General features: G+C 37.4%; 7 protein-coding genes across 7 annotated transcripts; 5 read left to right on the top strand and 2 right to left on the bottom strand.

Annotated features, from left to right (window-relative positions):
- Positions 1-116: 116 nt before the first annotated feature.
- BDF20DRAFT_914422 (ACT domain-containing protein) lies at positions 117-539 on the top strand (the record flags this gene model as incomplete). Its single annotated transcript, XM_053084186.1, has 1 exon — positions 117-539. The coding sequence occupies one exon, from the start codon at positions 117-119 to the stop codon at positions 537-539; it is 423 nt and encodes a 140-aa protein (XP_052934984.1).
- Positions 540-648: 109 nt separating this feature from the next.
- Positions 649-1,298, top strand: BDF20DRAFT_796063 (Emopamil-binding protein; the record flags this gene model as incomplete). Its single annotated transcript, XM_053076272.1, has 2 exons — positions 649-969; positions 1,068-1,298. Coding segments are annotated over 2 exons (552 nt in total), but the record flags the coding sequence as incomplete, so codon positions are not given.
- Positions 1,299-1,410: 112 nt separating this feature from the next.
- BDF20DRAFT_879073 (eukaryotic translation initiation factor 1A, Y-chromosomal) lies at positions 1,411-2,277 on the bottom strand. Its single transcript, XM_053081538.1, has 4 exons — positions 2,240-2,277; positions 2,101-2,179; positions 1,704-2,020; positions 1,411-1,615 (listed from the first exon to the last, which is right to left on the bottom strand). The coding sequence occupies exons 1-4, from the start codon at positions 2,258-2,260 to the stop codon at positions 1,610-1,612; spliced, it is 423 nt and encodes a 140-aa protein (XP_052934982.1). The 5' UTR covers positions 2,261-2,277; the 3' UTR covers positions 1,411-1,609.
- A 26-nt stretch (positions 2,278-2,303) lies between these two features.
- BDF20DRAFT_611265 (uncharacterized protein) lies at positions 2,304-4,002 on the top strand. Its single transcript, XM_053075870.1, has 5 exons — positions 2,304-2,641; positions 2,726-2,869; positions 2,933-3,523; positions 3,560-3,714; positions 3,852-4,002. Exons 1-4 carry the CDS (start codon positions 2,539-2,541, stop codon positions 3,577-3,579), a joined length of 858 nt encoding a protein of 285 aa, XP_052934981.1. The 5' UTR covers positions 2,304-2,538; the 3' UTR covers positions 3,580-3,714; positions 3,852-4,002.
- Positions 4,003-4,939: 937 nt separating this feature from the next.
- BDF20DRAFT_611345 (FAD binding domain-containing protein) lies at positions 4,940-6,963 on the top strand. Its single transcript, XM_053075871.1, has 6 exons — positions 4,940-5,102; positions 5,162-5,455; positions 5,543-5,602; positions 5,663-5,748; positions 5,825-6,592; positions 6,686-6,963. The coding sequence occupies exons 2-5, from the start codon at positions 5,173-5,175 to the stop codon at positions 6,566-6,568; spliced, it is 1,173 nt and encodes a 390-aa protein (XP_052934980.1). The 5' UTR covers positions 4,940-5,102; positions 5,162-5,172; the 3' UTR covers positions 6,569-6,592; positions 6,686-6,963.
- Positions 6,964-8,441: 1,478 nt separating this feature from the next.
- On the top strand, positions 8,442-9,005 carry BDF20DRAFT_914418 (ribosomal protein L6, alpha-beta domain-containing protein; the record flags this gene model as incomplete). The annotated part of the gene is made up of 1 exon (XM_053084185.1): positions 8,442-9,005. One exon carries the CDS (start codon positions 8,442-8,444, stop codon positions 9,003-9,005), a length of 564 nt encoding a protein of 187 aa, XP_052934979.1.
- Positions 9,006-9,533: 528 nt separating this feature from the next.
- BDF20DRAFT_610723 (uncharacterized protein) lies at positions 9,534-12,674 on the bottom strand. Its single transcript, XM_053075869.1, has 5 exons — positions 12,217-12,674; positions 11,990-12,068; positions 11,172-11,892; positions 10,910-11,003; positions 9,534-10,828 (listed from the first exon to the last, which is right to left on the bottom strand). Exons 1-5 carry the CDS (start codon positions 12,275-12,277, stop codon positions 9,822-9,824), a joined length of 1,962 nt encoding a protein of 653 aa, XP_052934978.1. The 5' UTR covers positions 12,278-12,674; the 3' UTR covers positions 9,534-9,821.
- Positions 12,675-13,928: the final 1,254 nt, after the last annotated feature.

The following is a 13,928-nucleotide window of genomic DNA, read 5'->3' as shown; positions in this document are numbered from 1 at the left end:
AAGGAGGGTTGAGTTATTTGCATCACACCGTGCCAAGTTCATTAACAGAAGTTTGATAGATGAATTGTATTGGCCTCTCCTTTTTGTATTGGATCCGTAACAGTAAACACCCAATAATGTCTGTCATTAATCTGAAATATTTACCGGATGACTTTAGCATCTATCAATTTGAACGCACTTGCAACCTTCCAGCAACTATATTCAAAGCTCCTTGGTATACAGTTTCAAGAACAACTACTGAACTTTCAGTTATTTTGCCCACAAATCATTCAATGAAGCAGCAGAAAGATGAAATTAAGAACGAAGAACATGGCTGGCGTATGTTCCAAGTTGACGCTCAAATGGAATTCACTTTAGTTGGTATTCTGGCCAGCATAGTCGGCCCTTTGAAAGAGAACAACATCCCGGTTTTTGTCGTCAGCACATATGATACAGACTATATAATGGTCAAAAAAGAAAAATTGGCTCTAGCTATTGAAACTCTTAATAAGAAAAGTAATATCATCGTAAGCGATGGCAGATCAGTTTATGATTGCTAAATGCAAGACTAACAATGCCATTTGACACGTACACTGCTGTTGTGCCTATTTCTTTTCTATTCATCTCCGCTTTCGTATGCTTCCCCTTGTTCCTTTATCAATTGTATATATGACCACACATCCATATTACCCAGTAGATCTGATCATTCCGAATTACATTCCAACTCAAAGAACCACACTGGAGATCTTAGTCGCAGTTGGAGTTATTTTTACTCTCTTGTTGAGCTTATGTTATTACAGCGTTACCAGCGAAACAACTTCAGTCAAACGCTTTACGTGGTTTACGATATGTGGATTATTACATCTTGGTTTTGAAGGGTATTGGCTGTACAATAAAGATAGCATTGCTATAAAAACTGATTTACTTGGCGAAATGTGGAAAGAGTACGCCCGAGGAGATTCACGTTACATGGTAGCTGATGAGCTATTGGTCACTTTAGAAACCATGACTATTGTAAAGTCTACAGTCTGGCACTATAGTTGAACATATATTGGTTTTAACATGTAAGCTAATTCTTGTATATTTAGTTCATATGGGGCCCACTATGCTGCATTTCCGCATATTATATCTGGCGTGGTTCTCCTAAGCAATATATTTTCCAAATGGTTGCGTCGCTGTGTCACTTATTCAGTTGTTCGTTGTACTATATTATGGACTTACCAAATGCACCCAACTGTGATCCCCAAGCTTTAACGTTTTGGATATATTTTGTAGCCTTCAATGCTCCATGGATTATTGTAAGATATTTGTTGTCTTTATACAATTGCTTTTTTTATCCCTATAGCTTAACAACTAACAATACTGTTGCTGACAGATACCTCTGTTCCTCGTGCATCAAAGCTACAATTACATCAATGCTGCAACTCTCATCTTCAATAAAATCAAATCCAAATAATAAATACAATACAACCACTAGATTCGTCTTTTTCCTTTTTTTATTTTCGTTTTGTATCAGATAAAATGTCTAAACGTAAAGAGAATTGAAATCAGAAAAGGAAATAGAGGAAACGCAATGCCTTGTATATAACGTAAACACAAAAAGAGAGATATAAAACACTGGAGATTTTGGTTAAATCTATTATACAATAAAATTGGGTGAACGTCAGTATACATAACCAAAGAAGCAAAACAAAAGCAAGATTTTTATTGAGTAGAGCACTTACTTCGTCGATATCGAAATCGAATTCAACTTCGTCACCATCCTCTTCACCACCAAAGCTGGCGTCGGCTTCATTAATCTTGGCTGTATCGGGTAATTCACCATAATTCTTCAAAGCTCTTGCTTCATCAGGGTTATAACGTTGAATGACATCGGCTTTGTTATCTTGGAAATCACGTAAAGATAATAATACGATATCACCTTGGTTAATCCAGACCTTTTTACGTAATTTGCCACGAATGAGTGCTAGACGTTCGACACCATCAAAACATTGTGCCATAACACGACCATTACCCAACATCTTTGTAACTTGGGCATATTCTAATAGTTTAAATAAGTTCAAGTATGTGTGATTACTAAGAAACAGTACGAAAGTAGATAAGCAGTTGTTATTCAAATACCTTGGCCTTCTTCTTTGAAAATAAGCTCACGCTTATCGTTTTCAGTATCGTTTTTTCCTCTTCTTCTGGATTTACCACCCTATTATAGACTGGGCTAAGTATGTTTTTCTATGACTATGTCACCAAATATCTAACTTACTTTTCCCTTGTTCTTAACCATTTTGAGTATGTAGCAATCGGTAAAGTAAAAGGGAAAAAAAAAGACAGAATAATCACTCGAATAAAATGTTATGACTCGCTAGACTGCGGTGTCTCTGTCTCTCACTCACACCTAAAACCAGCTGATATAAAACGATAAATAACCGGTGCAAGTGGCTTGTAAAATTGTACTAAAATAAACGAATCAACGTCCCCCATTCGGAGCATTTTCTCTTCCCTTTCGTCTGATAACTTCATACCGTTCAGAACAATACCTTTTACCATAATCATTATAATGTTATGTGGTTTTTGAAACAATATGATCCCTTGCAAGCAGGTTCTATTGATGGTACTGATATACAACCTCATGATGCAGGATTAGAAAGAGCGGCTCTATCGCACTGTAAATTATATGACGTTTTTTATGTTTTTCTATCATTAAAAAAAGCTAATGCTTCCCCTACTTACACGCCTTAATGTTTTAAAGACCGACCACCGACTGAAAGCATTACCAATCCCCTTTGTACCCTCTTTGTCGGCAGGTTGAGTTTTGAAACTGATGAATCATGTTTAAAGACTTACTTCGAGCAATATGGGGAAGTCTCCAGCACAATAATAATACGAAATAATGGTAATTTTTCAAATGCAATGGAGGCATGTATACATATCAAACTAGAGCGTTCTCTTTCTTTAGTAACTGGCTTGTCTCAAGGTTATGGATTCGTCACATTTGTATCCAAGCATGCTGCGGAGAAGGCTTATAAGTACGCCAATAAAACAAACCTTAATAATCGAACCATTTTGGTTGATTATGAACGAAGCCGACTGATGAAAAGTTGGAAACCGAGACGGTTAGGGGGAGGATTCGGCGGTAGAAAAGAAAGTGGGCAACTAAGATTTGGTGCTAGAGACAGGCCTTTTAGACATCCAGCATCAACTTTAAAGGTTCATTCAGTAACACAAGTTCATATATCAAAGGAACAAGAAAGGTCTGACTGTTGGCGCTCGTCCGAAGAGCATGATCGAGGAAGGAGAAGAACAAGCAGATCCGCTTCGCGAACTTCTCATTCAAGTCATACCTATCACACCGGATCATTCAGAGAAACACAACATCGCCGTCGTCGTCAGTCTTCACGCTCGCCCTCTTCTAGCAGAAGAGAACATAGGGAGTATTATCGATATCGAGAAAGATCTCGTTCAAAATCATCCTCTCTAAAAAGAAAAAGATACAGTCGGCACCGTCATATGAGATCCCGCTCACCTTCTGCAAACGGCCACGGCAAACATAGAAGCGATAGCAAATCTAGCCCCATCCGTCAACACGGTCACCACCGGAAGTAGGCGTAGTTACGAAAGTAACCTTAATTCTCTTTGATTACCATCTTTTCACTTATCTGTGGCAATAAGGTTGGTAAACTCTACTCTTGCAAGCAACTTCGATTACGTTTTGTTTCGTTTATGCGAATAATCATGCCTGTAATCGTCCATTTATCAGTCGCTTAGTTATCTATCTTTTGCTGTGTAATTTACACATAGAATATTATTGTATTTATTATCATTTATTATTATCCTAAACATCGCTTAACAATCTAACAATTGCTGTACGGTTACAGTTTGAAGCACTGTTAGTCTAGAAGGTTATTGGTTTCAAAAACACATAGTCGGATACATCCTTTTGATTTTTTCCTAGTCTTTTTTACCCCGTATCGACGTTACGGTTTTTGGCGCCGAAGAAACTGAACAGCGCCATAATCGAATAGCATTCCAAGATAGTACAAACACTCGAATGGATTCAAGTACTGTGTGTCCGTGCTCCAATCATGAAAAAAAGCATTCAGAATATTGTATAAACCATGGTTTGAATGCGGGTTATTCTGTGTAGTATTATTTAATAATTACAATATAAATTAAGGAAAAGCGGGTGTTGTGAGAGAACCACAGTCAAGTGTGATCTACGAGAAACGCTCAACTTTTGACTCAATCGGAAAAACTTCGAAAAACCATATTCCCGAACTTTCCCCGCGATAAGTTTGCATTAATTTTTGTGTACTTTCCTCCTTTTTCTCTAAAATTCTTCAATACAGCAAAAGCAAAATTGTTCGGACAGACTGAGCAACCATGTCAATAACTACTTCAACACCAATAAAGCCTTTAGAAAAAGTAGATGTACTTGTTAGTGGTGCCGGTCCTGTAGGGTTATATTTTACATATCTATTAGCCTTACAAGGTCATACAGTTTATTGTGTGGACCCAAAACCTGGACCTACAGATCAAAGCAGGGCCGTTCTTATCACATCCCGAACAATGGAAATTCTGGAAAATAAAGGATTAGCAGGAGATATTTCTGCTGATGCAGTAACTTTGGCAGGTTTGCGTATGTGGAATAATGGTAATATTGTAAGTTTTAAGTATCTTGCTAGATAAATCAATCCACCTTAGTCCTTTTAAAAGCTTAACATATGTGTGTGTAGATAGCTCAGGTGGATGGTTTCGGTGACACGCCTTTTCCACAATTTACCGCCTTAATGCAAGGCAAGACGGAAAAAATTCTCGTTGAGCATATTGAACAAAAAACTTCGACCAAGATACGATGGGAACACGAACTAGTGTCGTACATTCAAAATAAACACGGTGTCAAATCAGTAGTACGTAATATACATACCAAGGAAGAAACAACAGTGGAATCAGCCTATATCATAGGTGCGGACGGCACACATTCAGTGGTACGAAAGGGTCAGTCTGATTGGAAGTATGAAGGTTCTGCTATATCAACACGCTTTGCTTTGGCGGATTTGCATGTGTACGGAGAGAACTTGGAACGCTTTAGAGAGAGAGGAAATGCTTTTATGAAGGGATATAGTAAAGTATATACATATGTTGTGAGTTATCAAAGAGAGTCTAAGTCTCATTCATATTATTGCAGAGGTACTTGGTATGGTTCGTTTGAATCCAATGAAATCGACTGACAAGGACAGGCATGTGTTCAGAATATTCGGAAACTTGGAGGCCTACAAGCATGAGAAAGACTCAGATAATATTTCGCATGGCTTACAAAAGCAAGAAGACCCCTTGTCGTTGGATTTCTTTCAAAAATGGGTTGATGAGATGGCCGCACCATTCAAGTTTGAACTTAAAGATTTAATATGGTCCTCTAATTTTAGAATCAATGAAAGAATAGCTAATAGCTTCAGAAGAGGAAGAGCTTTTTTGATTGGAGGTAACAGCATACAGCAAATTATGTATAGTGTTAAGATAAGCAACCTTGTTCAAAGTCAATTTACCTACACACTTTATCTATTCATAGATTCGGCACATTGTCATTCACCATTCGGCGGCCAGGGGATGAATATGGGGCTTCAAGATGGTAAGCTCATAAAGTAACTTACTGCATCTAGGCGTTACGGACGCTCACATTATTTACTAGCTGACAATCTTGCGTGGAAGTTGTCTTACGTCTTGAGAGGAATTGCTACCGACTCTGAAAGATTGTTGGATTCTTATAATGCCGAGGTATTCTATTTGTTACGCGATTTATAGAAGCACCATCTTCAATACTGATCTTCCTTATCTCCTTATAATAAAACAGAGAGAGCCTCGTGTAAAAGCCACTATTAAGGCTACCAGTGTTTCAACAGAGACAGCGACATCAGCCAGTCCTTTAATGGCGTCTATGCGCTTTGCTCTCATGTCTATGATATTGAAGATACCACAAATTCGAACTAAGATTTACAAGACCGTTATGCAACAGGATATTACTATTGACCCCAAAATTGAAGGATGCATTTTGGGTACCTCTGATAAATCATTGATTCAGCCCGGTCAGTTTTTACCTGATACGGGTAATCTCAGACCTGTTCTCATCCAGCATAATGGTGCACTACAACGTAAAACCCTTCGAGAAATCTTAATCGGTCAGCAAAACCTTTCAGCCATATATATCGGTACTTGTCCTGGTGCATCTACACCTAACAGGGAGTTGCTGGAGAAATTTTGGATAGCTACAAGAAGATATTCCAAGTGTATTCATCGTTTAGTCATACAGTCACTATGGTACTCTCATCTAAGCAACACTCTACCCGAGTTTGTTTCAGAGGACGAAAAACTTTCAGAGCAGAACTCTTTTTGGTGCGAGGAAAGAATTGATAATCCTATTTCTCTTACGAACCGTGTTGGATTATATTCTTGGCTCATGTCTTATACGGCAAGCGCAATAGCGCCCGCTGTTATTTTGATTGTTCGTCCTGATTTATACGTTGTTCAGGCTAGATTGGTTTCCAATGAAAACGAATTAAATTCTGCATTAGCTTATTTCACGACTATCATAACTTAAACAGTTACACTTTATCCCCAATTGGTAAATGTTCAGAATAAATCAAAAGAATAAATAAAAAAAAAGTATAAAAAAGTATAGAACCAATCGACTTACGAGTTTGTTTTCGATGTAAAGTAACATTTCTTGAGTTCAAGACTGGTAGACAAATACCAGTGATTTCGTCATCATTCTGAAAGAGGATTAGAAATTGCTAGTGATAGAAAACTAAGAAAAAAGTGTGCAAAGACACCAGTCTTCTTCGGTAATGAGATCTTATAGCTGACTTGCGCCTGGAACAACGAGACGAGTTGACAAGGATGTAAGCCAATTCGAAGTAGTTTGAATGAATAAAGTTTCATTTTAATGAGTTTCTACACCCAAAAGGTAAGTTCTTAATGAAAATTACCTGATGGAGAAAGGCCTACATACAATTTATTATTGTAATGCAAACCTTTGAATTACACCAATTAGAGGATGATCAATTATCATTTCTCGTTGAAAGCATCAATGCCGAGCAATATTTGGAACTGTGGATATTGAACAACCTCGATTTTCAGACACGGAAATACAAAATTGGCGATACGAATGATTAAAAAAAACAGGACGAAAATATTGGCAATTCAAATCGGTAAAAGTAATATTTGCAAATCCTTTATATGCAAAATATAAAGTGTACGTTAAGTGAAAGCCTACCGTATCTGTGCCAAAGAAAAGGATAATAACGGATATGTTATGAACGTGTCCCTGCCCCATCAAAATCAATTATTACAAAGCAGCCTTGTAGGGAACCTTTTGAATAACTTTCACTGTTTTTTCACAGGATGGTCTTTATCAGCAAAACGCACTTTATACAGTTTATTAATTACAGAACGAGCCTGTAATCGTAAACAGATGAAATGAGTAAAATACGTTAATACATGCAAAAAGCCAGAGATAAAATCAAAATACAAAGCTGGCTATTAAACACAGCCGTTTTACATTTTAGGATGCAGAAGGAATAAGAGACGAAAATGAACTAAGTAATATAGCTGCCAGCAGCTCTGTTGGCGTACCAGATACCATGTTATTTTGCAGTTCTCTTATTTATTGATTTAAATTCAGACACCTATTTTGGCACTGTGAAAATAGCCTGTGATATGCATTTAGGGAGCAACTATGACAACTGATCACAGCTATGAGAAATGGAGTTTTTACCAAAAGTACCGATGGCATATGCGTTTGGACTATGCAAATATAGAAGTGTTTACATAAACATTCTAAGATATCAATCTACCGTATCTACGCATCTGTTGAACTGAAATACACGATAGGTGCTATGAGAATGTCGAGGAAGAATTAGTTGAGGGATTAAAGATAATAAATCAACCAATTGTGCTGATGGTAATATTGATACGTAGCGTAAAACAAAACAAAACGAGCTTATATAATTGAGAACGTCTATATTATTAGAGAAAGAAATCTTTACAGGCCAAGTAATTCTCTTCGCACTTATTTACATACTGTCAGCCGATAGCTATACCAGTATACGAAATTACTGAAAATGAGGGCTAGAACGTCAATATCAATTGGCAGACAGTGCATATTCAGCTGGTTCATATGATGCAATTTTCTTGAAAAATTTTAATTGTTCGCTCCATGTCCCCGCCCACATTTCTGATAAACGGTCCGACACGGAATCCGGGGATCGGATACATTGCTGCTGTTGACTTTTCTCTTAACGAATTGAGTAATTTAGAAACTCACTTCCAACGATCTACTTGATACCTTCTTTCTAGCTGCCCCTTCTGTATCCATTTGGTAAAGTTGTCATTATATTTGATATTCATCCATCCATGTACGGATCACTAATATAGCCAATGTATCGGATTTCTCACTATATAATAACAGAGAGATGAAAGATATTTTCAAGTCTGACGAACTCGCCATCCCTGAAGGTGTTAAGGTTTCCATCAAATCCCGTATTGTCACCGTTGAAGGTCCTCGCGGTACTCTCACCAAGAACCTCCGTCATTTGAACATTGAAATTACCGTTGTTGGTCAAAAGATCCGCTTCGTTGTTCACCACGGTCTCCGTAAGCACGTTGCCTGCATTCGTACCGTCCGCTCTCTCGTTAACAACATGATCATCGGTGTTACCAAGGGATTCGAATACAAGATGCGTTATGTTTATGCACATTTCCCCATCAACGTTATTATCAATGATGCTGCTGATGCTGTTGAAATCCGTAACTTCTTGGGTCAAAAGGTCGCTTTCCACGTTAAGATGCGTGAAGGTGTCACCGTTGCTGCTTCCAAATCTCAAAAGGATGAATTGATCTTGACTGGTAACTCCTTGGAAGCCGTTTCTCAATCTGCCGCTGATATTCAACAATCTTGTTTGGTTAAGAACAAGGATATTCGTAAGTTCTTGGATGGTATTTACGTCTCTGAACGTAACGTCATTGAATCTGCTTAAAGAATTCGCAAGTCCTTGTCAAGCCTCCCGTCATAGAATTTTTTAATGCAGATTCGTTTCCTTAATAAAGATACACAACGGTCTTTGGGAAGACGGCAGCAGCCTTCCCACCCCTTATTTTCAAGTGTTGTTTATAATTGTGCGTGCGTGTATAGAGTTTGTGTTTGATATAGTTTTTTGTTGAATGGGTTATAAAGAGCGGCACTACTGATGTAGTTAATATTCCTACTGCTGTATGCATTAGATTATTACAACTTCATCATTATTAGTCGTTCGCGATTATATGCAGTGAATCCGAACCATTGCTAAACTGACAAGAAGTTCTTGTTGCGCTTTACCTTGTGTACGATTTCGGCTCACTTCGTTGTTATCACCACGAAACTTGAAATCGAATTAAAAAGAGAATGAAAAAAAGTACAATTATAATGAAGGAGATAGTGCTGTCGCTACCAAAGCCATTGCATAAACTCTTTATATATAAAGCACGTCCGAATCAATAGAAGCAGCCCGTCAAAACAGATAGGGCAATTCAGAGGACTTGTAAAACACATAGTGAAATAATTTACTCGGTTGAACATTATGGTTAAATATTAAGATAAACGTTAAGTGAAGTTGAATATATTAATAGACTTTGGTACTTTGATTTAAGGATAGATTGGGGCGAGGGAAGGTGAGTATAAATTTTACTGATAGAGTATTTAGAAGGAGTATCGATTAAGGCTTTCTGTTGTTATATTTTAAAGTAAGGATATAAGTAATTTTGCTTTGTGATTCAAAGGCATTGATCTTTTCTCTGTTTCAGGGATAAAAAACTTTTTATCGTTTTTTACCGAACTTGATACCGAAAATCTTCCTCGAGCTACCACTACTGCCTCCGTTAACTACAGAAGAATGTCTCGAGTCACCATCGTAAAACGTACCATCATCTTCTCTATTATTTCTGTTGGCGATACCGTTATGTGACGACATGGGGGTAGGATAACCATTATCACGTGCAGAAGGAGGACGCGAAACATAAGGGGTCGAGCTATTTGACCCACCACTCATATTGTCGTTTCCTATGTAGCCTCTTTGCTGATACCCACCACTATGATGTCCACTATCTCCATCATTGTCGATATTACTTGAACTATGATTAGGTTTTATCGAAAGCATATTGACTTGAGAGTTGATCGAATGCATCATTTCTCTTTCCACGGTTTCAAAAGCAGATGTGAAGGTAAATTTTCTATCTCGTATATGGGCCTCTATCTTGATCTCTGTTTGACCAAAATACATTTTGATCGTCATGAATATTGGCTGCCCTTTTTGTACATCAGAGAACTTCGGCATTTTGATAGGGAATCGAGCGACTTTGAATACTTGAGGGTGAGTGGTTAAACGGGGTATGGGCCCATCGCCGTCATAAGCGAATAAATCTGTATCTGTATCATTCGGATAGGCAATCATAAAGTTCTTTGAAACACAATAATCGACACTAATGGATTGTCCCTTCTGTACATACACGCTAAATCGCTGTTTACAGAACAGTCGATTATCATCACCTTTAATACATTGCTCAGGTGGATCATGTCGTGGATCAAACACCATACGTGTTTCTAAACCATAAGTACGTCGCGACACACGTTCTGTAACCATATGAGGATTAAGCCCAAAATAGACCGCACCACGTACCACAGCCAATTCACCACGAGGAGGTACACCAATGAAGCCTACTCGGGACTGAAATTCGGCTAGGACACGTCGATATAAATATGTCGATTGACCAAATCCACCAACTAAGAAAATTGCGTCAAGTTTAGTGGTTGAAAGCTGGACTTGTTCTTCAATCAGATCAATGACCTGGTTAATAACAGGTTCAAATACTCTTTGTCGTAATTCATGGCATGGGATGTGCAGTGTACCGTCTTCAATACCAGCTTCAGGATCGTCCACACCTTCTATACCCAGTGCTGCAGGTAATGCTAGATACTGATCTTCATCTCCGTCAAATTCAGGCTTTTTTTTTTTTGGTAAAAAAAAAAGTTAATTGGATCAGTATCAAACAACAATGAAAAAAAAGGCATTCTTCCCTTAACAAATTAAGGAAAAGGAGGGAAAAATACACAGTAAAGGAGATTGCCAATATATCACATAAAGGAGTTTTTCCTTTAATCTTTTGTTTACCTTGATCGTATCAATGAAGGTCTCCATCATAGACTCCATCGCAGTATCACTTATTTTACCATGATGGTAAAATCTATCTTTCAAATATTCTCTCATTCTAATATCCAAAAATGTCGAACCACAAGAATCACCCGAACCCTTTGTCACTTCTTTCAAGGCTCTTCGTTCACCAGAATCGTCAATTTCGAATACAATTAAATCTACTGTTCCACCGCCAGCATCACATATCAAAAATCGTTGACCATGTCCCAGATTAAATTGATCACATTTCTTTTCACAATAAAGTGCCGCAGCTTCAGGTTCACTGATAAGCATAAGGCGGTTGGGATGATCCCATCTATTGATAATGTTGGCACGAATGGCTGCTTCTCTCATTGTTGCTTTGGCCTGATCACTCCACATGGCAGGTACTGTTAGACAATAACGGAATTTACTCTGATCATAGTTATTGGCAAATCCACGCTGAAGATCTTTGCAAACATGGGAATGAAAAGCTTCCAGATAATCAGTGATGGCTTCCAAAGCAGTGAGGCCGTTGGGTAAAGGTGGTAGATTGAGATTCTCATCTAGCTGTAGTTTGAATCGCGAAAGTAGTTGATCGTTATTGTTGCGTTTCATAGCAGTCTTTTTGGCATCTTGTCCCCAGGCTACTAACTTTGTCGAACCATTTCGATAAAGCGATAGTGTAGGTGTTTTAGGATATACGTTTTGTTGTTTTGGCCTACGTACAAACGTATATAAATGTACATAATAAGTATACTTTAATGTACACTTTTAATTAATTTTTGCAATATAAAATCTCTCGTTCTGATATGAACCATTTAGTAATATCGATAATTTCATCATTTCCATCTTTTGAGAAAGCATAACAACAACCTGAGAAAGTTGTGCCAAAATCTACAAGAAAGAACGTTTGAGAAGATCCAAGATATTATTAGTCTGCTGCATCTCCTTAATATTATTCTATTTTATTTTTTTCAGTTTCAAAGGTAACAATAGACAACGTGAAAATTGCCAGACTCTATGGTGGAACAAATGACTTTACCTATGCCGATAACGTAAGAATAATCTGACGGGTCAAAGGATGGTGTATCCATAGAAGACATTGTTATTTAGTTGTATCGAGCTTTTCGGTCGTTTTGTATATAAAAATAGCAGAGCCGTCTTCGAAATAGATTAGAATTTTCAAATAAAAAGAGCTGCGGTACGACTATATTTTTATTCTGCTCTAAAACGAAAATAGAGAAAACAGAAGAAGAAAAAAAAGGGAAAGTAAAAATCAACCAACGATAAAATGCTCCTTTTTTTATTCTTTTGAACAGAAAATGATGTATGAAGTTCCACCAAGAAATGAGAAAAATCAAAGGCCAGGTACATCAACTTAAATTTCAGACTTATAATCTTTCTTACTTTTGAAGGCCAATTTTGTACACAAATGTGAATCAATTTAATTTAGTCTATAAATTAAACGCGCCTGACGCTCATAATAAACTCAGATTTCACCGACATATCTTTTGTACGTTGAGCTCTATGGCAACACAATCAAATAGCGTATGGTTGGAACGCCTTCGTATAAGCATCTGATCTCAAAGCTCCTACAAGGGGAAAAACAGTTTGAATTATGACTCGTATCCTTCAGGGAAGTGGAAAAGTTTAGAAACTATAGTTTATAGAGCAATCTGATGGTCTCTTTTTTGGACTTCAAACATGTCGTTTTTGGCAGTTTTCGATTGATGCTTTATAACTTATACGACTTAATTGCGGCCCTTTTAAGCAAACTTGTATCAAAAATACTGCAGATTAGGATTTCGTTCTAGCCATAAAGACGCGAGCCGTTTGATAGCGCAAACGGACATTAACGTTTGTTGATGAGTGTATTGAAATTTCCTGTCCCCAAGAAATATGTCCCTAAGTGTGTTTTTAGCGCCGATATCAGACGGAACAGAATAACGGTTGAGTGGTCATAATGATAGATACTTAGCCCAACTCCTTTCTCTGAGACAAATTACAATCTGTTGTTTTCTTCTCAAGCGTAAAACCATTACCTTTGTGTTAGAAAAGTGCATAAAATGTTTGCATCTCAAGCACAGCAATACAATCTAATTTCGAAACCACCGTAGTTCGCACTTAAGGCCCTAGCATATCAAACTGACTAAAATATATGTCTTTACAAGAGAGACTTTAATGGGGGCCTGAATTTATCACATAACATTCTTCGATAACCTCTAAAGTATTGTTTCGCCTTCTTTGTTCGAAATGCCAAATACCTGAGACGAATACTATTCAACATGCTGCATTGATTCCACAAAGCGCAATTTATTGAAATCGAAGTGCAACTGAGATACCTGCGTCTTGTCCAGCTATTAGCATCATAGTGCGAAAGCTATCACTTTTTTTTTTTTGTTCTCTTTTTTTTTTTTTGTTCTCTTTTTTTTCCCCGTTGAAAGCCGTCTATTCATAAGGCATAAAAAACTTTGTTCGCAAAAATAAAGAGAAGATTTAAAGTGGGATTTAAGGCAGTTGATATTGAAACAAGCTGCAGAAAAACAGAGTATAAAGCCTCGCCCATTCAATGCTTATTGTAAAGCTTGAAAACCTTTATGTTACCAAACTTCAACAAAAATAATTTAAAAGGACACCAAACTTTTATTATATCATACATTGCAAAGAAATTGAAAACTTGTTGTAGTAGCCCTTATATAAAATGTCTATATCAAATCTTATTTCTTTATTACATATCCTCGATATACTCTCGTT

Source organism: Mycotypha africana (assembly GCF_025528875.1).
Source record: "Mycotypha africana strain NRRL 2978 chromosome Unknown BDF20scaffold_7, whole genome shotgun sequence".
Lineage (NCBI taxonomy): Eukaryota > Fungi > Mucoromycota > Mucoromycetes > Mucorales > Mycotyphaceae > Mycotypha > Mycotypha africana.
Note: the sequence above shows the minus strand (reverse complement) of the source record. Positions and strands in the feature narration are given on the sequence as shown.